Source organism: Meriones unguiculatus, chromosome 16 (assembly GCF_030254825.1).
Source record: "Meriones unguiculatus strain TT.TT164.6M chromosome 16, Bangor_MerUng_6.1, whole genome shotgun sequence".
Taxonomy (NCBI): Eukaryota; Metazoa; Chordata; class Mammalia; order Rodentia; family Muridae; genus Meriones; species Meriones unguiculatus.
The window spans coordinates 6,666,739-6,693,987 of NC_083363.1; the positions used below are offsets into that span (position 1 = coordinate 6,666,739).

The 27,249-nt window shown below is 47.4% G+C and overlaps 1 protein-coding gene across 2 annotated transcripts in view; it reads left to right on the plus strand.

Annotated features, from left to right (window-relative positions):
- Positions 1-27,249, plus strand: part of Dnah8 (dynein axonemal heavy chain 8) — a 205,054-nt gene that overhangs the window by 159,226 nt on the left and 18,579 nt on the right. For both annotated transcript variants that reach the window (XM_021652387.2, XM_060369207.1), the window contains 4 exons: positions 5,539-5,655; positions 8,251-8,352; positions 13,372-13,532; positions 25,869-26,025. In XM_021652387.2, coding sequence (XP_021508062.2) covers positions 5,539-5,655; positions 8,251-8,352; positions 13,372-13,532; positions 25,869-26,025 — 537 coding nt within the window. The remainder of the gene's footprint in view (positions 1-5,538; positions 5,656-8,250; positions 8,353-13,371; positions 13,533-25,868; positions 26,026-27,249) is intronic.

Below are 27,249 nucleotides of genomic sequence, written 5' to 3' on the forward strand. Positions count from 1 at the left end.
TTCAAATGATGTAGGGAGCACTACGGTTCTCCTAAAACCATCACGTCCCTGCTTACCAGTCTCTTCGAGTGGATGGAGTTCTGTGTTCAAATCTGTCTGTACCCCATCCTGAAGGAAGTGAACCTGGGGTCCCTGGTACTCCGGGAACTCACCCTCCACTGCTGGGGGACCTTCTTCTTGCTGTCCTCAACACAGACTCTGTGCTTCTCTATTTTTTCCATGCCTTCATCCAGACCTGCTGGCCTCTTGTCTGCTTTAACAGAACAGCCTCATTTACACCTAGTACCAGAAGCCTTCAAGGGTCAGGTGGCTGGTTTTTGTTTTTTGTTTCTCCTGGCTTGTCTTCCTGGTAAATTTCAGCAGCTAATTGCATTTGCTGTCACATTGTTCTTTTCTTGTTTCTGTGTCTTATTTTCTTGAAACTTCTTAAGAACACATGTGTTCTAATGTTTTTCCCTTGTACTAATAAGACTTTATCTCCGGGTTTTCAAAAATATCAGTTGGACTGATGAGGGTCAGTATTCTAAATAGCCTCAAAATCTCTGACATACACCCAAGATTCCAAGTGAGCTCCAGGGCCCTGTGGTAACTCGGTCTTTGGTGCTTTTTTAAATTACATTTTTGTTTGTTTATGGGGGGCATGTGACAGGGCTCACATGTGGTCAGAGAACAGCTTTGGGGAGACAGTTCTCTCCTCTCCTCCCACCGTGTGGTTCTCAGGCATCAATTTAGGCCATCAAGGCTTGCGAGAGCATGTTTATCTGCCAAGCATCTCTCTGGGCCTGATTCTTTTTTTTCCTTTATTGTCATTTAGAGATCAGTGGGTGGGTGGATACTTGTACAGATGGACACAAGAACTTGAAATGGTTTATGTGAGAGAGAGAAAAAAGCATCCACTAAAATTTTGTCTTGTTAAAAAAAATATCTATATATTTATATATATATACATATTCCACCCAAGATGAATTCCACTGTCTTTGACTTCCATGAGCCAGCCTTAAGAATACTTTAAATGAAAATGGATAAGAAGTGACATGATATGAGGCAAGTTTCAGCACTGGGGCAATTTTCGAAGCTCTCATTCTGAGGAACATCTGAGTTGCCATCGCTCTGTGAATATAAATGGAAGTGTTTCCATGGAGCCAGTTTGAGTATCTCCAGTAATTGCAAAGAAAGAATTACGTCTCTTTCAGCCCTCTGCCTAATTGAACCTTAAATTTCAAAAATTAAGCCAAATGCCTAGGTAAAATTCACTGTAGATTTCTATTTATTTATTTATTTATTTTCCACAAAAATGGGTGCTATTTCCATTCCACAAAGTGACTTATGCTCTGCCGATGGGAGATTATGCAGTGGGAGAGACAGCAGCGACTGTTTTCATGTGGATATCTGAAAGGCTCCACCGCACACTGTCTGTCAGAATAATCAAGAAGAGGAAGAGGCTCACCTTAGTGTCTCCGGGAGCCACTCAAGAATGCTGAAACTCTGAGTCAGCCTTGGAGCTGACCTCACTGAGGGTGGACGGGTTCCTTCATTAGGATGGTGGCTGACCAGCGTGGCTTAGACAACCATGAGTCTTTTCACCAAACAAAGACAAAGATGGAAGATCCCGTCCTTTCCTTGCCGAGCTTCCAAAAATACTTCAACATGAGGCAAGAAGATAAACAAACCAGTTATGTTGGTTAGTTTTGCTGTCCACTTGACACACCTGGACCTCAGTAGAAGGATTCCCTCTGTCACACTGGCCTATGGGTGTGCCCACGGGCCATTCTCTCATTTCTGATTGATGTAGGTGCCATCCCTAGGCAGGTGGGCCCGAGTTGTATAAGGAAGTTAGCTGAGCTAGGTGGTGGTGGTGGCAGCGGCACACGCCTTTAATCCCAGCACTTGGGAGGCAGAGGCAGGTGGATCTCTGTGAGTTTGAGGACAGCCTGTGGTCTACAGAACAAGTTCCAGGACAGCCAGGGCTACACAGAGAAACCGTGTCTACAAAAACTAAAAAATAAAGTTAGCTGAGAGTGAGCCTGGAAACAAACCAGTAAGAAGTGGTCCTCCATGACCTCTGCCACAGTTCCTGTCTCTAGGTTCCTGCCACAGCTCTTCCTGATGATGGGCTCTGTGAAACCTGCAAGCCAAATAAACCTGTCCTCCCTCAAGTTGCTTTTAGTCATGGTGTTTATCCCAGCAGCAGAAACCAAACTAGGATACAAAGGGAACATGAATGCTGAGTCTGGACGACGTCCAGAGAGAACATGTAGGCTAGGGACCACAGCCTGCTGTCAGCACCACGCCCTCCATTCTTTGTGACATCTCTATAAATCCTGTGTTTCCATTCATTTTCTCCACTTCTTTCTCATCTCGCTGCCCCAGCCTTGTATCCTTCTGTCCCCAGCAGCCTCTTTTGCTTTCCTGTCATGTGACTCCTGTCCTTCCCCACCCCTTTCCTCAACACCCCTTCATTCCCTCCTGTATCTTCTTTTGAGTTTCATAGCCTATTTGCACCCTTACACCCACTTAAACACATGCACGCCAGCTAGGATCTGCTCATATATCTGAGAGAGGATATATGATATTTATCCTTTTGGCTCTAAGGTACCTAACTTAATAGTTATCTTTTCAGGTGTACTAATTTTTCTGAATACTTCACGATTCTCTTTTTTCTTGAAGGCTAAATAAAATTCAGTTATGGATATGCTGCATTTTCCATTATCCGTCCATCTACTGATGGACATTTGTGCTGGCTCCATTTACTAGCCATTATGAGGAGAGCAGCAATGAGCCTGGAAGTGCAGGATCTCTATGGTAGGAGTCCTTTAGGTGATGCCCAGGCATGGTATGGCTGGGTCAGATGGTAGTTCTACTTTTAATTTTTTTTAAAAGACTTCCGCCATACTGCTTTCCATAATGGCTTCACTAATTTGCTCTCTGGCCAGCAGCAAGCGTGAGTTCGTTCCCCACATCCTCACTAGCATTTGCTGTCTATTTTCTGGATGCTCGCCACTCTGGCCTAAGGGGTGATGGAACCTCAAGGTCATTTTAATTTACACTGCACAGGCACTTAGGGATGTTGAACACCTTTGAAATACCCATTAGCCATCTGTGTTTCTTCGGTTAAGATCTGTCCGTTTCTTTTAATAGCCCGTGCATTAACTGGCAGGATTCTTTCTTTTCTTTTTTTTTTTTTTTTGGTGTTTAATTTTTGCAGTTCTTTATATATTCTATATACTAATCCCCCATCTTAAGTACAGCTGGCAAAAGCTTCCCCCCGTTCTATAGGTTGTCTGTTTGCTAGGCTGATGGTTTCTTTCTGCTTTGTAGGAACTTTTTTTCTTGAGCTGGTTGTCCTCCTTTAATCAATTAGTTAAATGATGGGGACAAGAGTCACATTAACATGTGACAACCTAACCCAAGAGGTGCAATCAAGAAGTAATGGAAGCACCTTCCCATTTTTGAGAGGGCTTTAAATGTTTTTTTTTTTTTTTTTTTTTCTGCCCTTCATCTTATCTCTCAGGGTCAGAACAGCTGGATCTAAATTAAAGCTAATGGTTTCGTTAATATTTTAAAAGCATACCTTGAAACTCAGTGATTAAAACCTTCTGGCTTTCAGAATTTCTTCTATAACTTGTCCATGATTTTACCCTAGCTAACAGATTTCTTTGAAAGGTGGGATTCTGAAGTAGGTGAGGCTCGGAACAGCAGCAGTAAGGAGAAATGGCTCATGAAAACTTAGTATGTGGTCTCTGTGTGTGTGCACGCGTGTGTGCTTGTGCACATGCATGGGTGTGCATATGTGTGTGTGTGAGGACGTGTTTGCATGTGTGCACACACTTGTATGTTGGAGAAGGCAGAGGATAGAAACAAGAGTTAATGTGTGTTCGGAGAAGCAGAATTGCCGTCCATGTAGATTCTTAGTCTAGGATTGGGGCTCCAGAGGACATACAGGATCTTCCTTAGAGACTCACATTCGTCAGGCAGGTGCAGCTGATACCATAGAGACTGGGCTCATCTATGACCACCTGGGTTTCCAGCGTTTGGAGTTATTAGAGCCACCACTAGGTATGTGTGTGTGGGGGGGGAGGTGCTCAGCCATAAAGTCCTTACTTTACAAGTTTGAAGATCTGAGCTTGATTCCTAGGACCTGCATTAACATTCCAGGCCTGGGGACAGAGGCAAGAGGATCCCAGGGGTTTGCCCATCAGCCAGCCTAATTAGCCAGTCTAGCCTAATCTGTGATCTCCAGGTCCAGGAGGCAGACAGCCTTCCCGAGGACGGGTCCTGAGGCTGTCCCCCGGCCCTAAACATGCACACACACCCACAAGAACCGAGACACACACAGAGAGACACAGTAGTCTCCAGAGCGTCGGGGCAGCTCCGTCCTGTGAACTGAGGTCAGTCTGATCATTCACGGGCAGTTTAGCAGCTTTGAACAGCTAGGTCTCGTAGGTGGCTCCCAGGCCTTCTTACTCAGCCCAGCGGTGACAGTGGTGCGAAGGCAGTGTGACTGTCTTAAAGCACACGATAGAAGTTCTTGGTCTTCAAAACCGGAGATGGAGAAATGACAGAGTGAAGCTCCCAGGGAGTCATGTTCATGAATGCTTGAGTTCCTCAACCTGAGAGATTTCAGCCCTTACATTTGACTTCCCAAACTCTTCGGAGGCTGACTCTGAATAACAACAAAGCCAGCAGGTGCTCATTCTCAGTCTCCTGCAGTTTCCAGAGGTGTTGTCAGTGGAGACCTAGACACGTTTTGTTTGTTTGAGGCAGGTCTCATGTAGCCCAGGCTGCCCTTGAACTCACTATGTAGCAGAGGATGACCTTGAACTTCTGATCTTCTGTATCTCCTTCCAACTAGGATTATAGGCTTTGTCACCATGACAACTTACTAGACTTCAAAAACAAAACAAGCAAACAAAAAGAAAACCAATCCCAAAACCCCAAAGAGAACTCAGTAACCCCAACTTGACGGATATTTGGAGATTTGTTTGCGAACCATTAGCTATAGTCATTAGACAGTGTTGGACAGTTAATACATCTCAAGTGGTACCTACTGTTTGTGCTTGCTTTTGTTTTCAGACAGGGTCATTCCATGCAGTGCAGGCGGACTCTGAAGTCACAGTCCTCCTGTTTTAGTCCCTTGAGTGCTGGGATTACTGGTTCGCACCACCTCGCCCAGCTGACCTTTAACTTTTTAGTTTTTATTTTTAAAAGTAATTTTGTTGTTTGAGTGTGTGTGTGTGTGTGTGTGTGTGTGTGTGTGCGCGCGTGTGTGTAACTCACGTCATCAGAAACCACCCTCACCCGCTGAGCGGTCACGCCAACCCCATAGTGTTCTTTTCATAGTGTCAACTTACCTTAATAATGAAGCTTTTCTTTTGTAATTAAACCCCATTGCCCTAGTAGAGGAGTTGGCAGAGGCTGTAGTTTGTGGTACAGCCCTTGCCCAGCACGCTCTGAGACCCCCAAGTGTGACAAATGAGGAGCCAGCCGCACAGTGCTTTACATCCCAGCTGACGCTGCCTTTCTTCACTGTTCCCTAAGGAGCGACGAAAATTTGGCCCCTTGGGCTGGAATATTCCCTACGAGTTCAATTCTGCCGACTTCTCAGCCAGCGTCCAGTTCATTCAAAACCACCTGGACGAGTGCGACATTAAAAAGGTGAGCGGACTGCGTGGGTGTTTGTTTTCTAGTTTCTCACTACAGCCCACAGTGTGGAGTGAACTGGCTGAGGTCTTCCTGAGAGTCTGCCACAGAGGGGCGCGTGTGCTAACCAGCTGGTTTACTCACTTTCTCCTCACACACACACCAACACACTCACAGTTTGCTTCCCCACACCCCCGAAGGTGCCTGTGCGTCTGATAATGAAACCCTGAGCCACAAAATACAGTCACGTCCCTCATGCTGCTCCTGGGTACTATAGGGCCCCCAAAAGAAAACTGCTAAGCCCAGTCAGGCCTGCCTTCTTTATCTTCCTCCCATTTCCTTAAAAGAGAGGAAGGTGTCTGCTAGCCAATAAGGCAGGTTTGATTGTTTGTTTGCTTTGTTTTAAGTCCCCTCCTTCACCATTAAAAAAAAAAAAAAGATTTCTTTATGTATTTCCTTATGTGTGTAGTGTACCATGTGTGTGCAGTACCTTTGGAAGCCAGAAGAGGGCGTTAGATCCCCTGGACCTGGAATTGCAGATGGTTGAGCCCCTGTGTGGGCGCTGGGAACCAAAGCTCATCTTCTGCAAGAGCATCGGGCGCTTGTAACAGTCGAGCCTTCGCTGCAGCCTCCCACCCATCTACTGGTGTGCGCCTGTGTGTATGTTATGCATGTGTGTGAGCGCAGGCATTCATGCACCATGGCGCATACATCGAGGCCAGGGGACAACTTTGAGGAACTGGTTTCACTTTTTAGCTTGTAGGTCCTGGAGTCGGGACTCAGGCCTTTAGGCTGGGTTCCAGTGGTTTTGCATGCTGAGCCCCAAGAGTCTCGTTCATTCTTTAATTGTTAAGTTCAGCGTGTAAGTAGCAATCATAAACCTTTTTTGGGTAGTACTGGGTTTTGAATTTATGTCCTTGCACATGCCAAATGATTACCCCCAAGCCACACCTCAGCCGAAGTTCCAGTAATAGTTACTAATGACCATGGTGCAGACGGCTAAACTCTGTGGTGTTCATGTATGTAGGGCATCATTTTTGCCTACACCATCATGAGGCTGACCTAGGAGCACCGTTACGCCCATTTAATTGATGATGGCCGGCCTCCTCGCTCACAGAGATGGGGGTGCAAGCCTTGTTGTCTCTCCACTCACAGGCTGTGGAGGGAACTTGACTTTTTCCAGGATCATAAGCATGTCAGTAAGCCTTCGACCTGTTTCCTCCTCCACAACGTAGTTGTAGCGCCTCGGACGAATTAGCGTTTGTGAGTACACAGTGCACAGGGCACAGGCTTAGTAGAGACAGACCGCTTTGGCTCCGCCCCTGTCCTCCTGCCCATGGTAGGCCTTCCAGATCACCAGAGACGCTGTGGAAGCAGCATGGCTCGGGTGGTCCGTGATGAATGCTCACCTGGGGCAGACAGAAGTCTAGAACCAATCATCTCCTCTTTAAGTGACAAAAAGGATAGTAAATTAAGGTCGTGGCGGTATGATGAAAAATTATATTGTATGGGTTCATATTCTGCAGCCATTTATCATGTCAGCGTATACAAAGAATAGGTGCCTTGAAATGGTTGCTTTGAAAGGCAACCAAGCTGAAAAAAAAAAAAAAGTTTAGCTGATAAGTAAATAAAAACAAGAATCAAACATCCGTAAGCATCCTCGCTTCTCGTCTTACTCCAAATATACTGTATTAAAAAAAATAGCTATGAATAGCAGAATGATGTTGCTAGTACAAGATTGCTAAGAAATTAATGACTACTTCGAAGTAGTTTTAGCTTACAGAATGAGACAGAGCAGGATTGCGTTGTGGAAAAGTCTTAGGAATAAATACTTTCCTATTTGTTCTCTTACTGAGTCTGGAGAAATCTATTGCCGGGAAAGAACGTTAAAGCGGCCCTTACTTGCTTTTGCTTCTTTCTTCCTTAGGCATTGCTCCCGCCCCTCGGTAACCATGTGGCATTTGCTATAATGACTGTTACAGGTGATTACAATCAGGAAGAGAAAAATGCTCTTGTTTTGCTATTTGACATAATCCATAGCCAGTTTATCCCCCGATGCTTAATCGGGTAGATTTTTCTCTGGCGAACAAACCGGAGCGGTTCTTGCCTCCCGGTAGTGAGTTATTCCTATGAGATAAAGAATAATTTTCAGTGCAGCTATTCAAGCGTCATTCGGCTGCTGTGACAAACACTCTCACTGAAGCGAATCTGGGAGGAATGTTTACTTGGCTTAACACTTCCAGGTCACCGTTCGTCCCTGAGGGAAGTCAGGGCGGGAACCTGGAAGCGGGAGCCATGCGAACACCGCTTGCTGATTGCTCCCAGGCCCATGCCTAGCTGGCTTTCTTACACAGCCTAGGGATGCCTGCATAGGAAACTGCTCCCTCTGTAGCGGGCCCCCCCAGAGATGTCCGCACACCAACCTGATGAAGACACACTCAACTGAGCCTTTTTCCCTCCCGTGCTTCTAGCCTGGGCCAGGCTGACAGTTAATGCCAACGAGGAGAACAGCCTGGCTGGCACTCCCGTTTCCAGAACTTTCCTGTAGAGACAGGCCCTAAGTAAGCGTTCTCGTCGGCAGAGGGTGACCGTGCGGTGTTTCTGCCACAGGGAGTGTCATGGAGCACCGTCCGGTACATGATTGGAGAAGTGCAGTATGGGGGCAGGGTGACCGATGACTTTGACAAGCGGCTGCTCAACTGCTTCGCCAGGGTAAGTCAGTTCTGGGGGAGGACACGGAGCGTGGGCCTGCAGGTCACTGTGGTTTCCTTTAAAAAAAAAAATACGTATTTAGTTTTTAATTATGTATAGATGCGTGTGGCTTTGTGTGGCTATGAGCACGTGAGTGTGGAGGACGGAAGAGAGTGTCAAGAGGCCCTGGAGCTGGGGTTACAGGTGTGTGTGTGTGTGTGTGCGCACGCGCGCACGCATAGGTGCGCGTGTGTGGGAAGCAAACCCCAGTCCTCTGCAGCAGCAAGAAGCTCTCTTTACCATCTCCCCATCGAAAGGATGTTTTTTTGTTTACAGTGGCATGACAGATCTGGGGGAGGGCCCAAAGGAGGGATGCTTATAAATGGAATAAGTCAAGGCTCCCTTCTTTCTGCCATACTGCCTACACACCCACCAATAAACCAGCCATCAGCCATCAGCCATCAGCCATCCCACGGGGCCCCCAAGGACGCTGGCACCTCATCTCCTCACTGCGCTTGCTTCATGGTCTTAGCTCTCTAGAACGCGTCGGGAAAGCACTGGCCATCTCTCTGTGCCTCTTCCTCTTGAGTGTAAAACAAAGCATGACTCCAAGGCTAAAACTAAGCGCTGGGGAATGCACTGTAATTTCAATATTCTCATCTTTTCTGTTAAAACAAACCACTGAAGATGGATGGGATGTTGGGGCTTCCCCCTCTTTTCCCAATAAACTCCACACAGAGCTTGTGAGTAGCTATTTTCTAGAGGACATTATTCATTAGCAATGATGACTCGACCACAAAGGATAAATAGCGTAAATTAACACCCACTGGACACAAACTCTTCTTAAATCTTTTTATGTGTTAAAGAGACAATATGCATTTGGCTAAGTGGGGAAAATCAGACACACAAATAATTTGCAGTTATGATTTCTTTATCTTAGGAACTCTGTTAGTAATTTTGCTCCAGCAAAGTTTCTCCTCCTATTCTTCCTCCTTTCTCTCCTCTTCTTCCTCCTTTATTCCTTTCTTTCTCTCTTCTTCCTGCTTCTCCTCCTCTGTTTCTTTTTGGCATAACTTAATTAAAATTAAACTTAATTAAAAAGCTATCTCTTTGAAGCCTGCTCTTTTCTAATGAGAGACAGAAAGGGGGTGGTTCTGGGGGGGAAGGGAGGGAAAGAAGAACTGGGAGGAGTAGAGGGTGGGTAAACTAAAATCAGATACATTGTGTAAAAAAGAATTTATTTTCAATAAAAGGGAAAAAGGAAAAAAAAATCCCAACAAAGCACACGAAGTGATGGGAGAGTTTGGCAAACTGGAGGTTGACCAGATACCCAATATTTTGTTTCAACACTTTTCTGTTAAGTTACACGTGGAAAATAGCAGTTATTGGCAAGGATGCTTAAAGGTAAGCATACCAGCGCTCAGAAGTTAACTAGGGACAGACCTCCCAGAGTGCAGTCTGTCCATGCTGGCTGGATCCAGTACCCCAGCAAAACAGATGTCAGAACATCTCAAGGAAAGGCCCACAAAGGTGTAAATACCATTGTTCATGGTAGCATTGTGTGTGGGAGGTGAAGGCAGCCATGGCAGGCTTATTTTTCTGCAAAGAGACTCTGACATGGACCTCTCTGTTCAGGTGCTCATTCTCTTTATTTTTAATTATTTATTTATTACAATGTATTCACCTTGTATCCTGGCTGTGGCCCCCTCCCTTGTATCCTCCTGATCTCTCCCTTCCTCCCTTCCTCCCTTCCTCCCTCCCTCCCTCCCTCTTCTCCTCCTATGCCCCCAGGTGTAGCCCACAGGTATCTCATTCTTTGCCCAGTCTCCCATGTATGCCCTTAGCTGGGGCAGCTCCCATCTGCCAGGGCAGTTGCTGGGAGGGTCCATGCTGTGAGTCCACAGTGGCCAGTGCTCTAGCCAGCTGGAGGAGCGAGTGCCTGGCTTCTGAAGGGGTGATGAGTCGCTGACTCACTGCATCCTAAGACAGTGAGATGCAGTGATGCAGCACGGCGGCTTCTGGTGATCACCCGTGTGGAGCACACGCTAGCAGCTTTTATCTTCTCAGCCCTGTAATGCAACTGCCTTCCAGACCAGAATCCTGCTCCTGAGTGCATGCTCCAGATGTGTTCTCAGAACATGCTGGGGGCGGGCAGCTTCGGTATCCACCATGGGGAAAAGGACGAGAGTTATTGACAGTCATGCATAGCCAGGAAGAAACAGTCAAGTGATCTTTTCAGCTGATCCATAACTATCCCCTTGTTCGTCCTTTGTGTGCGGTTGTGTGTTTAGTTTGTGCTTGTGAGTGAAGTGACCGTGGAGGCTGGAAGAGGGCATCCGATCGCCTGGAACTGCGGTTAGGGACAGTTGTATCCTAGATCCCCTCATCTAGCTGGGTCCTCTTGAGCTAGAGTTACAAGCAGTTGTGAGCCTTTCAACTTGGGTGCTGGGAAGTGATCCGGGGTCCTCTGCAAGAGTAGCCAGTGCCCTTAGCCACCACCAAGCCACCTCTCCCTCCTCTGTACAATATTTTTAAACGTATAAAACATGATACATTTGCTCATGAGCTCCCTGTCCCATGCTGGGGATTGAACTCTGGGTTGTGCTCCCAGGAATTCCTCCTAGGAATTCACCCTAGACTTCAGACACAAAGTGTCCATACTCTAGGAGGTAGTTGGGCTCCCTGTGTTTATCCCACGCCCTCGTCACTCACTGTAATAGATTTTGCAACCAACACACACACACGTGCCTGCTGGTTTGCACGATGTTACGTTCCCCTTGTTTTCCATTCCTCTCACTCCTCTGTTTAGCTCAAACCTGTTCCAGGCGTCCGCTCAGTGGTATAGGTGACACAGATCCCCTGCTAGGCCACGCCTTGCGAAGGTCCCACTGCTGTCCCAGTGCTCTTGCTGCCGTGCTTTCCCCACCGTCATGGACTCCCTCCCTCTGGACCTTTAAGCCTCTCTTCCCTAAGTTGCTTTTGGTCAGGGCATTTCATCATAACAACAAGTAAGACTAATAGAACGGTTCCATGCAGAGCTCGTGCTCCGTACTCTGTAACAGTCTCCACCCCGGTGAACCTCAGCGACCCGGGGGGGTGTCAGGTCCCCCTACTTGGGCATGTGTAAGTAAAGTGGTGGGAAACTCGGGTCTAAGCCTCACTTCGATTCTCTGACTACATGCCACCTGGCCACTTGGTGCCATCACTCGCTAGATAACAAATGTGCTGTGGACCCGAAGACTCCATTCTAGGATGTGTTCCCGCAACGTCAGCCACCCACATCACTAAAGAGCCCATTTGTCTTCATGACGACTGTAGGCGCAGCACCATCTTCTTCAATAACCTGAGATTGCTTCTCTGCTCTGCTCATCACCCCACGCCCAGTCATCCATCACAGAACTCCCCTCCCTCACTTCCCCTTTCTTCTCCCTCCCCTCATTATATTTGCTCTAGGCTGTCTGTCTGTCTGCCCACTTTGGTGTCCATTACTCTGGGTTTTTGCTAGTGTGCCCTCCCTAATCCCAAGCACTCTTGCCAAAGCAAAGCAAAAACAACAACAAAAACCTCTCCTTAAAGGCATCTCTCAAAAAAACATCTTGTCCTTGCTAAGTCCTGACCTGATATCCCCCAGGCTGTCCTTCCCTGCCGGCTTAAAGCCTTTTGTTAACTTTGCTTATTTTCATGTCCTCTGGGCTCTTGCCTCAGTGAACCCTACGGGTTATTTCACAACTGGCTTGTCTCTCTCCCGGGGTCACGCGTTCCTTGTGTGAAAGGACTGTGTGTGTCCTTCTCCTCTGCGTCCTGTTCTGAGCTCTGTGCCGTGCACACAGGAACTGAATAGAGTGGGGCCTGAAGCAAATAGAGTCATGGAGAAAACCAGGACACTCTATTTCAGAATAATCACCGGATCTAAAAAAAGCCGCGATGGGCGATGGAGGGATGCTCTCAGGGACAGGGGACTGAGGGGGCAAGGCACAGTCCTGTCTCCTTCGGCCCAGCCTTGCTTCCATCCTGTCACTTCCCTCCCTACCAGGAAAATTCACCACGTTAGATACCCAAGTTGTCACCTCAAACCAGCTCAGGCATCCAACATCTCTTTTTCCCACCTTTTCAAAAGAAGTCTGTTCACACCAAATATATATATTTGTTCTCTCTCATTTGTTCACCAATCAATTCGTATGGGATAAGAAAAAAGGTGCCTTCAGGCTAACAACAATGGAGGCTGGGCAGCAGATGCATTCGCTTCTTGTAGCCAGGAACAGAATTTAATTAACAAAGGAAGTTCAAGGTGGGAGGGCAGATGCTGGGAAGTGTTTTTTGTGGCTGCGTTGTTGGTGCTTAGTATCTGTGAGTGGAACTGTGTAGACACAGCCCTCAGGAAAAGCCTTGGCCAGGGAGATGTGGGGTCACAAAGATGCTCAGCAGCCCTCATGCAGGTGGGCCCAAGGTGACAAAATTACTCCTGTGTCATAGGACTTGGACTCACTGCATCGTTCCACATGACTTTGTACCTCCGACCCCCTTGACTCTACTTCCCAAGTGCCCAAGAGCTGGGATTACAGAAGTACCCCACCACGCTTGATATAAGCAATTCAGATAGAACCTAGGGCTCAGTGCAAGCCACATCCCGGTCCATGCCCTCCACCATTTTTTTTTTTTTCAGTGCTGAGGATGGATCTCAGGGTTTCCTGCATGCTAGCAAGTGTCCAGCCACTGATCCCACCTCCAGCCCTGGGGCCACCCTCCATACTCTGCTTGGCTCTACTCTTGGGTGCCAACCGCAGCCCTGCCTAATTATTTCTGGGCGGCCTCTCTTTTGTGTATTATCTCTTTTCTTCCTATATGTGATAATTATTCTGTTGATAGTTTTGTTAAGATGCTTTCAAAACCAATGGTTAAAAAAAAAGAAAGAAAGAAAGAAAGCAGCCCTATTAAAAAGCCTTGTATTAAAAAGTATTAAAAAGGAGGGAAATAGGCCCCCCTCCTTCTAATCTTGCTCCTTTTCATCAATTTTCTTTTATTTTTCTGTCTCCCCTACAGGTCTGGTTCAGCGAGAAGATGTTTGAGCCCTCGTTCTGTTTTTACACTGGATATAAAATCCCCGTGTGCAAAACCTTGGACCAGTATTTTGAGTACATCCAGTCTCTGCCATCCCTAGATAACCCGGAAGTCTTTGGGCTCCACCCTAATGCCGACATCACGTGAGTTCTTGACTTTTTTTTAATTCTTCTTCTTCTTTTCTAATTTGGAGGCGTCATTTGTAACTCAGCCTGGCAAAGACTATGCATTTCATTTTCCCCCTTAATCTCTCTCCTTTCCCTTCTTTTTATTTTACTGTGAAAAATAGTGTTGTTTCCTGTCTTCCAATTACAGCTCTGTCACAGCTCAGCCTGCCCTCCACTCACTAAATCCCCACGGCCTGGCATTTATGACAACACAAAAGCTGTAATTTATGCGTTGATTACTTCTCTGTCCTATCATAAAACTAGTTATGTTTTTGCTTTAATCGATGCTCTCCATTGATAGTCCTCTCCCGGTCCCTTATCTCTTTCTCCATTTTAATATCCATTAAAAATATACCACTTGGGACCACAGAGATGACTCAGTGGCTAAGAGCGTTTGCTGCTCTTGTAGAGAACGAAAATTCAGTTCCCAGCACCCATGTCCAATGGCTCATAACCACCTGTAAACTCCAACTCCAGGGTATCTGACACCCTCTTCTGGCCTCCCCAGGAAGCTGCATTCATGTGCACATACCCACACGTAGAAACATTTGCACACACGATTTTAACAGTCTAAATATGTATTGTAACAGGTATGTTATAGGATATACCCTAAGCAGGGTCTGGGAGGGCAAGGCACATAGTTAGAGTCCTGCCTGGCTGTCTCCGTGATGGACCATCCCACCTCATACCGGCTCACCTACAACCGTGTGGTCGTGAGCCCCTCATGGGCACACACCCCACAGCTAGTGTGAGGTCCCTGGGCCCACAAACCCATAGAAATGCCCTCCAATCCTTAGCCCCTTCTCTGGCCCACCCTCCACATGAAGTTTCTCCTTGGAGACCCCTCCACCAAAAAGGACCACTCCTTCCCACCTGCTGACTCAGTCAGCTCCCTAGCCGAGTCACTCTCTGCAAGGTGTTACCCCTGTGGTCCATTGGTAGAAGGTTCTAGAAAGAGAAGCATGCCTGCTTCTTTCCCTATGGCTGTAATTTTAATAACCCGCTTGTCATGCCCGGGCACTTTCCACTTCCCATACTCTGCTCTTACAGACAAGCATACTGCCTTCCCACAGACCCAGCACGGCCCCTGCGTGAGATTTTTGTACCCGTGCTGGGTTCTTCTCTGTAGCCTTTAACCTGGCCCATGGCACTCTCCACTTTTGGAAAAGCTGTCACAACCCATGGGCAGCGAATGCTTATTTCAGACCCTGAGGTGGAGCAGGTGGCTCTTCAGTGCTGCCTCTGGGCTGCTGCTCTGAGAGACTGAGACTGTGTTCAGTGAGCTGAAATGCTACCTTGGTCAGTGAAACAATAAATAAAAAAGGGCTTCTTTGGGGATCAGTTTGAGAAGCAGCAGCAAGAGGGGGTGCACAAGGAAGTGGTTTCGCTTGAGCGGAGGCTTTTAAACTGCCAGTTAGACTCGCTCCTGTGCTCAGAATTCTCCTGAGGTTCTGCCTCACCTTGGGTCCAGGTCAGAGGCATCCTATGTACCTGCTCCTCCCCCCCCCCCCCCCCCCGCATGCCCCTCCCTCCGTTCAGCTCTGGCCCTCCTTAACTTCCTGTTACTTAGACGGTAGGACGCCGCACTTGTACGTCCTGGAACATGCCCCCACCCTGAAATACGCTGCGGCTCACCTTTTACCACTTCCGGCCCTGGCTTAAGTGTCGTCTTTTCATTGATGCCTCCCCGCCGTCACCCTAAGTACAGATGTTGACCCGTTTTTAACGTCCCCCAGGCTCTACCGCCTGACCTACTTTTTCCTGTATCCACCACGGACATACTCTGTTTTTGTTATTTATTTGCCTTTATTCACGAGCCATTGGTTAAAATATAAATTCCGCTGCATCCAAAACCTGTGTCCATTTTCACTGCTGTACCTTCAGGTCTTCAAGCATGGCCCTGGTGCTGGGGAAACGTAGAAGGTGAGGGTTTCCCATGGATGAGAAGAAAAGTAGTGGACAAAACTCCATGAAATTATAATTATGTAATACATATTGGTGCGTGGGCTGGGGGCACAGTTTGATTATATACCTTCCTAACAAGCACGAAGTTCTGGGTTTAGTTCCCAGCATTTTTTTTAAGGCAGGGCTTCATTCATTTCAGGCTGAGCTTGAACTTGCTTTGTAGCTGAGGATGGCCTCGACTATCTGATCCTTTTGCCCCCATCTCCCAAGTGTAGGGATTACAGCCATGTGCCACCATGTACCAGCCAACGCTGGGACGCGTTCTGGGACCATAAGCCCTTCTCCCCGCTAAGCTGCTTTTGGTCAGGGTGTTCTCCCATAGCAACAGAAATGAAACCAGAACTAGTCCTTTTTTATTTTTAAGACTGAATTATATGCCTGCATAGGCATACATATACACGCGCGCGCACACACACACACACACACACACACACACACACGCACGCGTGCGCGCGCGCACACGAGTCTCACCTTTTATTTGTGATGTATGCTGCAAACACTATTTCCCGTTTTCTCGGTTGGTTTTGCCTCTGCTTTTGGAGGTAGAAGCTTGTCATTTGGCTTGACTGTTGTTCACTGTGATCAAATGAAGGATTGTGCTGTTGTCGCAGCTGGGTCTATAGTGACAGCCACGAGGCCTCGTCTCAGATGATGCTGAAAGTGAATGACCCCCCTTTCTAGTGTTGGCATGGTTTTGCATTGCACATTTAACTCCTCAGCCATTTAGAATCTTTGTGGCATGCGGGTGTGGATGAAATCTCATCTTTTTTCCAAGCAGCAGTCTAGTAATCTGTTATCATTGGCTTGAGATGCTCCCCCAAATGTGGACAGAGTTTTGATGAGCGTGTGGGCCCGTGCCTAGGACTCCTCTGCTGTCACAGCCTGTTTAAAGATCCTCAAGTCTCATTATTCGGTCAGGACCCCTCACTGCACGCCCCTCCTCTGGGATTTTTCCCAGCTATCCTTGCATTTCTTTTTTTTTTTTTTATCATTGCAAACAAATATTGGATCCTGAATTTTATTTAATATCTTTAAGTATCTGTGGAACACATATATAGTTATTCTCCAGATTGCTAAATAATATATAATGGATTTTCTAATATGAATTATTCATTCAGTCTTGAACTTTATTACCACTCTTTTCTGGTTCTTTCTTATTATTTTTCTGTGGGTAGATGTCAGTAGTTCACTGGGAAGAGAAGATGTTTGCACTGAGTCTCACAAATAATGTGGCTCCAGAGCATTTTTTGTGTTTGATAGCTTTACCCAGTTTCATTCTTAATAGATGGTTATGTTCACTTTATAAAATATCGGGTATTTCCTAATCCTTCAAACAATTTATAGGCTTGAGAACTGAATTGAGTTCCCCTGTGAAACCATCAGGGCCCAGTGCTTTTTAGTGTTGCGGTTTCTTTGACCTGTTTAGCATCCTCTGTTTCCAAGTGCAGTCGAGTTTTATAAACTGTATTCTTGAAGAAGCCCACTGGTCGGATCTGTGCGTGCAGGGAGGCTTGCGAGGTAGCCCTTGCCCGATCGTGTGCGCACAGTGCCGAGTACATTCAGTAAGTCTGTGGCGGGAGTGTGTGCATATGTCCAGCCCTGTAGGCGTTGCTCTGAAATCCATTAGCTTGCAGCCACTCTGGTCTCTCTTCAGAAGGAGCACTCTGGCGCCCTCAGAGCAGTCTTGTCAGGCCGCTGCGCCCAGCCAGTTTGCTACAGTGAGTCATCGTATCTCAGAGAAACCAAGGGGGCCAACTTGACATTGGCACACGTGAATGCCACACCACAAGCCAGGGGTCCTCGTTAGCAGGACCCAGCCCGACAGGTCCATCAGGGAAAGGCACGCTGTGGCAGGGTAACACCAGCCTAATTTGCAAATGGCATGAGCATTGTAGTCATTCTTTAATATAGTGTTCAGGTAACAGTGTGACCTCATATCTCCTGTTTCAGTTAGCCTTTCAGAATACATATACATGCACACAATGCATTTTTGATCGTATCAATCTAGTCTCCTGTCTGATTCCTCCCAGGCCCCCTCCCACCTCAGTATCTTCTCTGATGTAACCCACTCAGTCCAGTCAGTGCTTCAGGTGGATGCATGAGTGTGGAACCATCCACTGGTACCTGGGCGACTTATCCGGAGCCACACCCCTGAAAAAATTGTCTTTCCCTTCCAAAGCAGCCATCAGCTGTGAGCTCTCTCTTCAGTTACAGGTAGGGTAACTCTTGATTGCTTCCATCCACGATGCAACATGGACTGGCCCGCTCTTGTGCAGATCTTGTGCAGGGGGTCCACCGGGGCCGTGAGTTCTTGAGGGCAGCGTCCCCGTAGTGTCGGGAAGACATTGTCTTACAGCAGTCCTCTCTGACTGCTCTTACTGCCTCTCTGCCCCGTCTTCCTGGCAGGTTCCCCGTGTCTTAGGGAGATGCTGTGACATCCACCTATATTTTAGGGCTTGTTCTCTGTTGAGTCTCCTGGGTAGACACCACCCACTGCACAAAGAGGCTTCTCCGGTGAGGACCGAGAACTGCACTAACCCGTCTGCGATGTTATTTGGAGCTGGGAGTTCAAAAGTGTTCATCAGGGACCCCCCCCTGTCTGCACCAAGAGCTGAAGAAAGGGATGATGGGAGTCTCACCATAGTCTTTTATATGATTTCTTTCAGGTAACTCAAGCCCCCAAATGAACCCATGACCCCTGTGACTCCTCCTCCGCTGCCACCTCTTTTCTTTCTCAGTAGTTTCCAGGGTACTTAGAGCACAGTACAGTCTCTCTGCCGCCTCCCCAACCTTGTCTAGAGCACCCTTAATGCCTCGTACAATATGCTACACACCCAAACCCGGTGGGTAAACCCAGGGATGTGTGGATGCAGGCCTAGATCAGGGATGGCGATGGCGTGGGGCAAAGTGACAGGGCAGGTTGTTCCTTGGGTACAGAGTCAAGGCCTAGAACTTTCTTCTGTAGCCAATGTTCGCTCATTGCCGCTCACAGGTGGTAGAGAAGGTCTGGGAAGCCATCTGGTGGGCTGCTACAGGAAGCCTAAGCTAGCATCATTAATAGTTTCCTCACATTCAAAGGAACCTAGTTGAGAGCCCTGTGTCTCTCCTACCAATGGGCAACTCTTCCCACTAGAGACGCCTGTTGGCCTGGGAGCCTGGTGTACTTGGCTCCCCCGACCTGGCTGAATTCCCATCTTCCCATTTGGTTCCTCCTTGGGGTTCTTCCATCCTGAGTCCCCTCTCGCCTAAGCTTCATACCCTGTTCCTAGCTCCTGCTGTGTCCAGGCAGCCAGCTGCATCCCACAGCTGTGTTTGTTTGGAAAGTTTCCTGGTCACTGGGCAAGCATCATTTTGGGTCTAATTCTTCCTTCCTCTAGGCCCTGAAAGATCTGGTGACTAGAATCCTACCCTGAAATTATCCTGCTTTTAAGGTGATTGTGTTTTATTTCTCAGAGGCTCCTGCCTACAGCTCCCCTGTTGTTCCCTTAGTGGCCACCAGAAGGCACTAAGAAACAAGGGGCTCAATTTCCCCAGCTGCAAAACACCCTAGCAAATCTCAGTTTTTCAAGGTCTGTGTAAAAGGGTGCAATGCAAGGTGCCTTTGCCATATCCGGCCTGGGGTGGGTGGGGTGGCATAGGATTCGAGAATAAGAGTGCACACGAGGAAAAGTTAGAGTCCCGTGTGGGGTGTGTTGGGGGAACAGCTGAAGCCACAAGACAAGAAAGACTCTACCAAGCAGTGGCTTAGTCAGTGTGGATGTTCTCAGCTAGAGAAAGCACTGCTTTGTATGACCGGCCACGCCATTCAGCAGCAATCTTGCCTCTACCTAGTCCCGTGGGTGTCATGGACCGTGGTGAAGAATTGCCCCCTGTTTATGGGGATCTGCCTTCTGAAGTTCACATCCATAAATCTCAGAGGAGAGAAACCCGGAGAAGGGAACCACAAGTCTTCCTCCTTGGTCTTTGTTTCAGAAATGCAGAGTCTCCGAAGGTGGCGGTGGAGGGAGACCACACTGAATTAAATGCTTTAAAATAAGTGAAATCTCTCCCACGAGGTTAGATATCTTGGTGACAGAAGCTATAAAAATGCACGGTGTATTCACATTTTATTATCTAGATTTATAAGGTACCAAAGACTCCGCAAATTCCGCTATCTCGATGTCAAAAGCAGTTATTTATTTGGGCCCTTTTTCTCATTAGCAGGTTATGCATATTTTCCTACCTTCCGAAATTTATCAAACGCCTCATTACAGCGTTCCCATTCATTTCTATGCAGGGCAAATGTAAACACGTTCGTTTTGGAATTAACTGGCAATATTTGAGTTTTAGATTTTTTTTAAATTATGCCCATTGATATTTCATGTGCCGATCTGGAAATAACTATGCACTGATACCTCATTAGGTGCTTGATGGTTTATTTTATAGGCAGTGCTCTCTTCGAACTGTTTTGCGTTTTTGTTACTCAGGACTCCCAACTCCCCCAAACAACCAAGCTACAACAGCCAAACAGCTTCCTCCCTCACTTTCACTCCAAAGAGAAACCTTTGAGAAATAACTCGGGGCCAACGTTCCGGGATTACGACAGTCTTCTTGCTTCATATCGAAGCATCTGTGGAGACTGTTCTCCCGAAAGCCCTTGGGCTTTTGAGGCACGCAGAGGCATTTGCAATTATCCCTCGGAGCCAGCTGACTAGGCACTTGCCTTTTGTAACTTTGCAAACATAAAAATCACACTGTGGAAAAGGAGACACAAGTCGCACAGCCCTCGCGTGCTGGGGATGGCATTCCGTGTCTTATGAAATGGGTGACGAGGCGACCTGGGAGCTCGTCTCTGCTGTCATTCGAAGTGGGTCGGCTCTTCAGGGTTCCTTAGGAGTGCCCGTGGGTGGGGACTCTTCTTAGATAGCCTCATAAAAAGAACAAAATCACCCACCATGAAAGCGATTTTTGTAGGGGAGATGGATCAGAGGCGGCCGCGGCATCTTCATCAGGATCCTTGCCCAGGGGCGCCTGTGAACTTGACCAGGGCCCTCAGAGAGCATGATGGCTCTGTCCATGGTGGTGTACAGATCCAGCTCCTCGTCTCTCGGCTACTGGTGTGTAGAGCAGGGTTCCATAGGGTATGTGGGACTGGAGGTGAGCCGAGAGAGCTCCCGAGAGCCCTCGGACATGAAATAAAATCATTCTGGATTTTATTTGTAGATAGACCAGGCAGGTCAGAATGACCTTCCTAGCATGGAAATTTACCACTGTTTTCTATCTTTAGCATTAGAAGATCTGCGTTGATATAATTACAAAATAGCTTTCTTTGTCTTGAAATTTGACTCTCTGACTCCCTTGTGTTTCGAAGAGAGCACAGCCTATAAAATTTTGCAAAGATGCTCGCAACCCGTTCCTTGAGTTTTGAAGTGTGGCACAATCAAAGTCTTTTTGAAAGCCAGGTAGAATATGCAAAAAGTGCAGGTAACCCTGAGGGAGGGGGAAACCCCAATGAGAATAGACTGTGAAAGCACAAATTTGAATCACCAAGAGTTAAGGAGCCCCTGATGGATGTTTACTTTCTATATGTATGTGTCTGCATGTATGTGTATGTACTTTCTACATGTAATGCATGTGTATTCATTTCTCCCTTTAGGTGGAGAAATGCCAGTAAGTGGGAAAACTTGTAATAAAAACGCTCTAAATGTTTACCATAAGAAGGGACAGATAATTAGATTTTTCATGCCCTTTAAATATTGGAGACTCTCTCTCCTCTGCATTTGAAGTTTAATAAGATTCCAACCAACTGGCTTCAGTTCAACAAACAAATATTTATTGAGAACTTACTGTCTGGGCAGCTTGGGAACACGAAGATGAGGAAGACACAGTCCTCATCCTCCAAGCTCATTGTCTATTAGGTAAATCCGTAAGGCAATCCGATAAACTCTAAAATCAGGTTACGTGTAGAGTGCCATGGTGTATATGCCCGATGCAGGGAAGGAAGGAAGGAAGGAAGGAAGGAAGGAAGGAAGGAAGGAAGGAAGGAAGGAAAAGAAAAGAAAAAAATGCAGACCCCAATAAATCTCAATTTAGGGATCAAAGACAGCAGATGACAGAGTTGTGTTCCAGCTATGCGCTGGAAGATGTAGCATTGTCAGTTTAGGGATGGGGTGTAAGTGACAAGGTGCCTTTGTTGTGGGGTGAGAGAGAGGGAATGCAAGGAAGAAAGCAGTGGGAGACAAGGACCAAGACCCAGTGGCTGGAGCAACCAGAGAGGGGTGTGGAGAAGTGAAAACGTACAGCCCACCCAGAGCACGGGGAAGCAGCGCCTGCACAAAGGCTGTGCGGCTTCTGAGGGCTCGGGGCATTAGGAAAAGAGTCTGGGTTCGTTCCGTAGGTGATAGGGAGTCTGGAGAGATGGGTCAGCAGCTAAGCTGCTCTTTGCAGGGGACCTGAGTTTGGTTTCTGGTACTCCCTAGTGGGCAGGGGCTCTGATGCCATCCACAGGTACTGCACATACAAACACTCAGAGGTACAAGTAAAAGGAATCGTTTTGAAAACAGTAGGGATAAGGATGAGAGCGAGTGCTGGGAATGATCGGGAGGCAGGGCTCGTGAGGCAAGAGCGCCTGGGAAGGGCACCAGGAAGCTGTATCTTAGGAGTCTCGGTTGGCAACAGTGAAGACATTAATGTTGCCAAAGGACACGGGACCAGGAGCAGTTCAGGTGAGGGACAGAGGAGACTGGAGATAGTGCCTCTGTCGCAGAAGTGCTCAGCGCGAGACAGGGAGCTCTAGGAATGCAGGGAAGTGTGTGTGTGTTTAGGAGAGAGCCGGGCATCCTGGCCCGGTACTCAGCAGTGCTCTGTGGGATGTCAGCATGGAGGCCTCTCCATTCCTCTGAGAGTGATTTGCCCATGGCTCCTGTCTTGACTGTGTCTAACCCCAGAGGGAGGTCATGGGCGCATGTGAATCACACACAGATCTAAATTTCTGAGACGTGGCTATAGTAACCTGTAGATGTTAGACTGTGACTCATTTCCTTTTGTTGTCTCATTAGCTATTTATATACGCTTTGCTGCCTCTGAGCTGCTTGTATTTTATAGGACATTAAACTTGGATTGTGACCTGTACCATTGTTACGTGCCACAAGAAGTTAACACACACACTCACACACACATGGATTGCACTCAAAACTCAGGAGCGGGGGAGCTGCCTTCTGCACCCCTTTATTGAAGCGTTGAATCCCCACCTCGTGCTCAGCTGGTGTGTGTTCCCTTTCCACTCCTCTGTCCACTGTTAAACGCATTCTGATACATTCTAAACCTCCGCTCTCTGAGTAGGGGTTGCTCACACCCAGTAAGTAACTTTAGGCAATACACTTTTATTTATTAAAAATCAGCTTTGGGGACTGCAGAGGTGGCTCAGCGGATGATAGTGCTATGGCTTTTCCGGAAGACTCGTGATTGCTTCTCAGCACCTCTGCCAGGCAGGTTACAACCACCCATAACTCCTGCTCCAGGGAACCTGATGCCCTCTTCTGGCCTCCATGGGCATTACACACACACACACACACACACACACACACACACACGCACACACACAGAAATAAAAATTTTTTTTTACTTTTATTAACTCTTATTTTGAAATTCACGTGTGGGAAGGGTAATGCAGAGGCAGCTCCCAAAGTCTGGGTGGAGTGAAAGACATTCACTCCACCATGAGTGCTCTCACAATGGCCACACAGACAGAGAGCCCAGTGTGTAAAAATGAGGTGCCATGTACATTTACCATGGCTACAGCCTCCCATAAGGTTACATGTGTCTGGATCCATGAGTTGAACCTGCTCATCATGTCAGCTCCATTCACAAACGAGGTCAAACCCAGGCTCCTTGGGATTCTCTGGTTCCCACAGAGCACCGTCCCTGCACGAGAGGAAGGCAGGAGGACGCCATCAGTAGCTCCTTAGGTGTCTGGCAGTTCCTGTATCGGGTTCCACAGAAGGACGGTTAATTCACACCCAGGAAGGCTGAGAGGAAACAGTGTCATTCCCTCCCTGTATGCTGAGAAGAGACCTCAGCCGTCAGCCCGAGGGCCTTTCTTCCTGGTCGTGGTTGGTGAGGGACATTTCAGCATCCCTTAGATACTTGCCACTGATTCAGCTCTGACAAGTTCTTTGTGCTTGAGACGGGCTTTGTTCATGGGGGCAGGAGGGTGTCTATTTCTCAAAAAGGAAATGGCTTTACACTTTTGTTACAAAATCATATTTTCTTAATACGGTATCATGAAAGCCATACCTTCTTAGAAAAAGCTTATCATGCAGAGATACCACTGTCCAAGTACCCTTCTAGACTTTCTTGTACCTGCACACACACAGACACATACACAGACAGATATATGGACAGAGAGAGAAAGGAGAGAGAGAGAGAGATAGGTGGGAACAGTTATGTGTTTCTTACGGGGTTTGTGGTTGTTTGAGATGGGGTCTCTCTGTAGTCTGGAGTACCCCAATATGTACCCCAGATTGGACTAAAGCTCATGCCTGTCTTCCGGTCTCAGCCTCCCAAGTGCTGGCTGGCATCACGGGAATAAACCACTCCCGGCTCATCACCTCACTCTGAATTCTAGATAGCATCTCACTTGATCAGTGGAGATAGAGCTACTTCCTCATTTTCATCAACTGTGTAGCTTTTCGCAGGCCTTTGGTAGGATTTATTGTCAGAAATACTACCACTCGAGTCTTTATTTTAAGAACTTCCTTATTGCTTGTGGAGCATATATAGAGTAAGTCTAAAGTCTAAGTGAATACTCAGACTGTTTAGAGTCAGCATAAGACCTTGCCATTCTTTTGCCTTAAAAAAATACTGTGTAGATGCGTGTGTCTGTGCGTCTTCGTGTGTGTGCACCTGTGTAGCACGTGCATGTGAGCACAAGCGTGTGTGGTGTATGTGTGTACGTGTAAGTATCTTGTGGGTTCACTTGTCCATGTGGAGAGGCCAGACATCAATATAAAGATGTCTTCCTCAATCACTATATCACTATACACTCTTTTTTTTTTTTTTTTTTTTTTTTAGCTAGGTCTCGCTAAACCTAGAGCTTACTGTTTTGACTAGATTGGCTGGCCAGAGAGCTCCCAAGAACTGCCTATCTCCACCCCCAACACTGGGGACACACGCACACACACACACACACACACACACACACACACACACACGAACTCTGAAGGAACATTAACTCAAAGCACTCCCCTTCTGGCATTTCACTGTTTTAACTTTATCTTGCTTCTCTTTTAAGCCTCAACAATTAGATATATAGTTCTTATTTCACCCTATAGTGCCTGTTTGGGTGTACCCAGGCACTGACCCACTCTTTCCTAGCCTTGAACGGGACTCATTTTTTTCTCCTTGCTGAAGTGGTTTCTTTAGAATCTGCTCAAACAGCAGCCTGTAGACGGCTCACTCCTCTAGTCTTCTCCAAAGTTTTGCTACTTTTGTTTTTGGATTTTGAAAAGAAAAAAATCCTTTAAGCAAAGTATAACCTGTCCTCTTTAAATTCCCTAAGTTTAACAGGAGGGTAAAAGTACAGCAGGTCGCAGAACGGTGTGGCCAGCCCTGCAGTCAAAATCATAGAGCGTGCGTCTCCCCCAGAGAGAAACCGCATACCCATTTGGAGATAATCTCTCCTGCAACCAGCTCCCATGCAACTGATGAGCTGTTTCCTTGTCTGGAGATGCGGCCCCCTCATGTTTTCTGTGCTGCTGTACCCAGCATTTTACGAGGGCGCCGGGGATCCAAACTCAGGTCGGCGTGCTTGCGCTGTAAGCCCTCTACCAGCTGGGGCACCCCTCAGTCCCACGCTGGGTAGCTGCATTTGCGTCGATGGGGCAGATGGATGACAGCACGTCACCATGGGAACCATAACACAAACAAAACAGAGCAGACCAGAGAAATCTGAGTTGCTCATAATCCAATGAGGGAGGAAAAAAGCTAGTTCTGTTTGCTATAATGCATTGTGATTTTCTGGTAGACACTGGTAGACATTCTTGCACTGGGGAGGATGGGTGTGATCCTGTTCAGTGCAAGCTGCTTGTGTAGGTAAGCGACAGTCAGGAGAATTTGGGTCGCCAAAGACACTTAAGGGCTCTCTTCATCTGGAGATGGTCCTGGTGTCACATGAGAAGCTAATAGAAACCAAGTGTTTTTGTTCCTGTAGGTTGATGGTCGACGGCAAAGTTTCTTTTTCTTTTTTTTTTTTTTCCTTTTTTCTTTTTCTCATGGTTGGTTTTGTTTCAAGAGATCCCTTTAGCTTGGGTGATTTTCTCGGGGTCTGTGTCTGTCCCCCTCAGGCTGAGCAGTCGTTCTTCCCATCAGGTATCAGAGTAACACAGCTTCCGCTGTTCTTGAGACCATCACCAACATTCAGCCCAAAGAGAGCGGTGGCGGCGTGGGGGAGACTCGGGAGGCCATTGTCTACAGGCTGTCTGAGGACATGCTGAGCAAGCTGCCACCTGACTACGTGCCCCATGAGGTAAGACATGCCCTTCCAGGTACGCAAGATCCTGGAGGACTCCTCCCCCTACCCCCCTCCTCCCCACCACATAACATTCATGTGGAGGTGGCCGAACACCCTGCAGGAGATGGTCCTCTCCTCCCATCACGTGGGTCCTGGGGATCAAACTCGGCTTGTTAGCTGTGGCCGCATGCATCTCCAGAGCCACCTCACCAACCCTCTGCCTTCTTTATTTCATGGAAGCATGTTATTGGAAATGTTGCAGTCAAGTGAAATCTGTAAATTGAAACCTAATTACTCCATTAGCTTCCACGGTACAAATGGGGTCCCATTACCGTAGACAGCTGCTCACAGAAGCACTGGGAGACTCTGGCTAGAGACCACAGCAAGCCTTTGACCTTATTAGCGAACAGTTTACGCTGGGATCATAGTCACGCATGAAATACTAGCAGTATTAAAATTACACTCTTTTCTGTGGTGTTCCCTTCCGGTTTAATTAGTCTTCTTCTTCTTCTTCTTTTTTAATTAAGAAGGAATTGGTCATGCTCTGTTGCCTGGGCCAGCCTAGAGCTCTTGGGCTCAAGTAGTCCTTCTGCCTCTGCCCGCAAGCAGCTGGGACTACAGATGCAATCCGTTATACCCGGCAAGATTCTCTGCTAAAACCTGCAGCTGAGAGCTGGAGAGATGGCTCCTCTCATACATGTAAATGGCCATGTATGTGCACACGTGTGCAATTGCCACGTGATAGTCGCAAACAAAGCGTGCTGTTGGTGATGTCAGTCACCTAGGCTGAAGAGTTGCTCGTGGAGCCTGAGTAGAGGGCACTGGAGACTGAAAAACAAAAACAAAAGCAAAGCACCCGGGATGTGGCTCTGTTGGTGAAGTGCTTGCCTAGCGGGTACAAGGCCCTGGGTGTGATGCCCAGCACTGCACAAACTGGGTATGGTGGGGCACACCTATAATTCTAGCACGTGGGAGGCAGGAGCATCAGAAGACCAAAGCCATCCTTAACTGTATACCAAGTGTGAGGCCAGCCTAAGATCCCGCCTCTAAACAAACAAACAAGTGAAGGTGTTAGCATCTGGGAAATGGCTCACCAGTGAAGAGCACCTGCTGCAGAAGACTTGAGTTTCATTCCTAGGACCCTGGTAGGGCAACTCAAAACCGCTTGTCACTTTAGTCCCAGAGAATCTTCTGACTGCTGAAGGCACCCGCCCGTACATACGCATTACACAGACACAG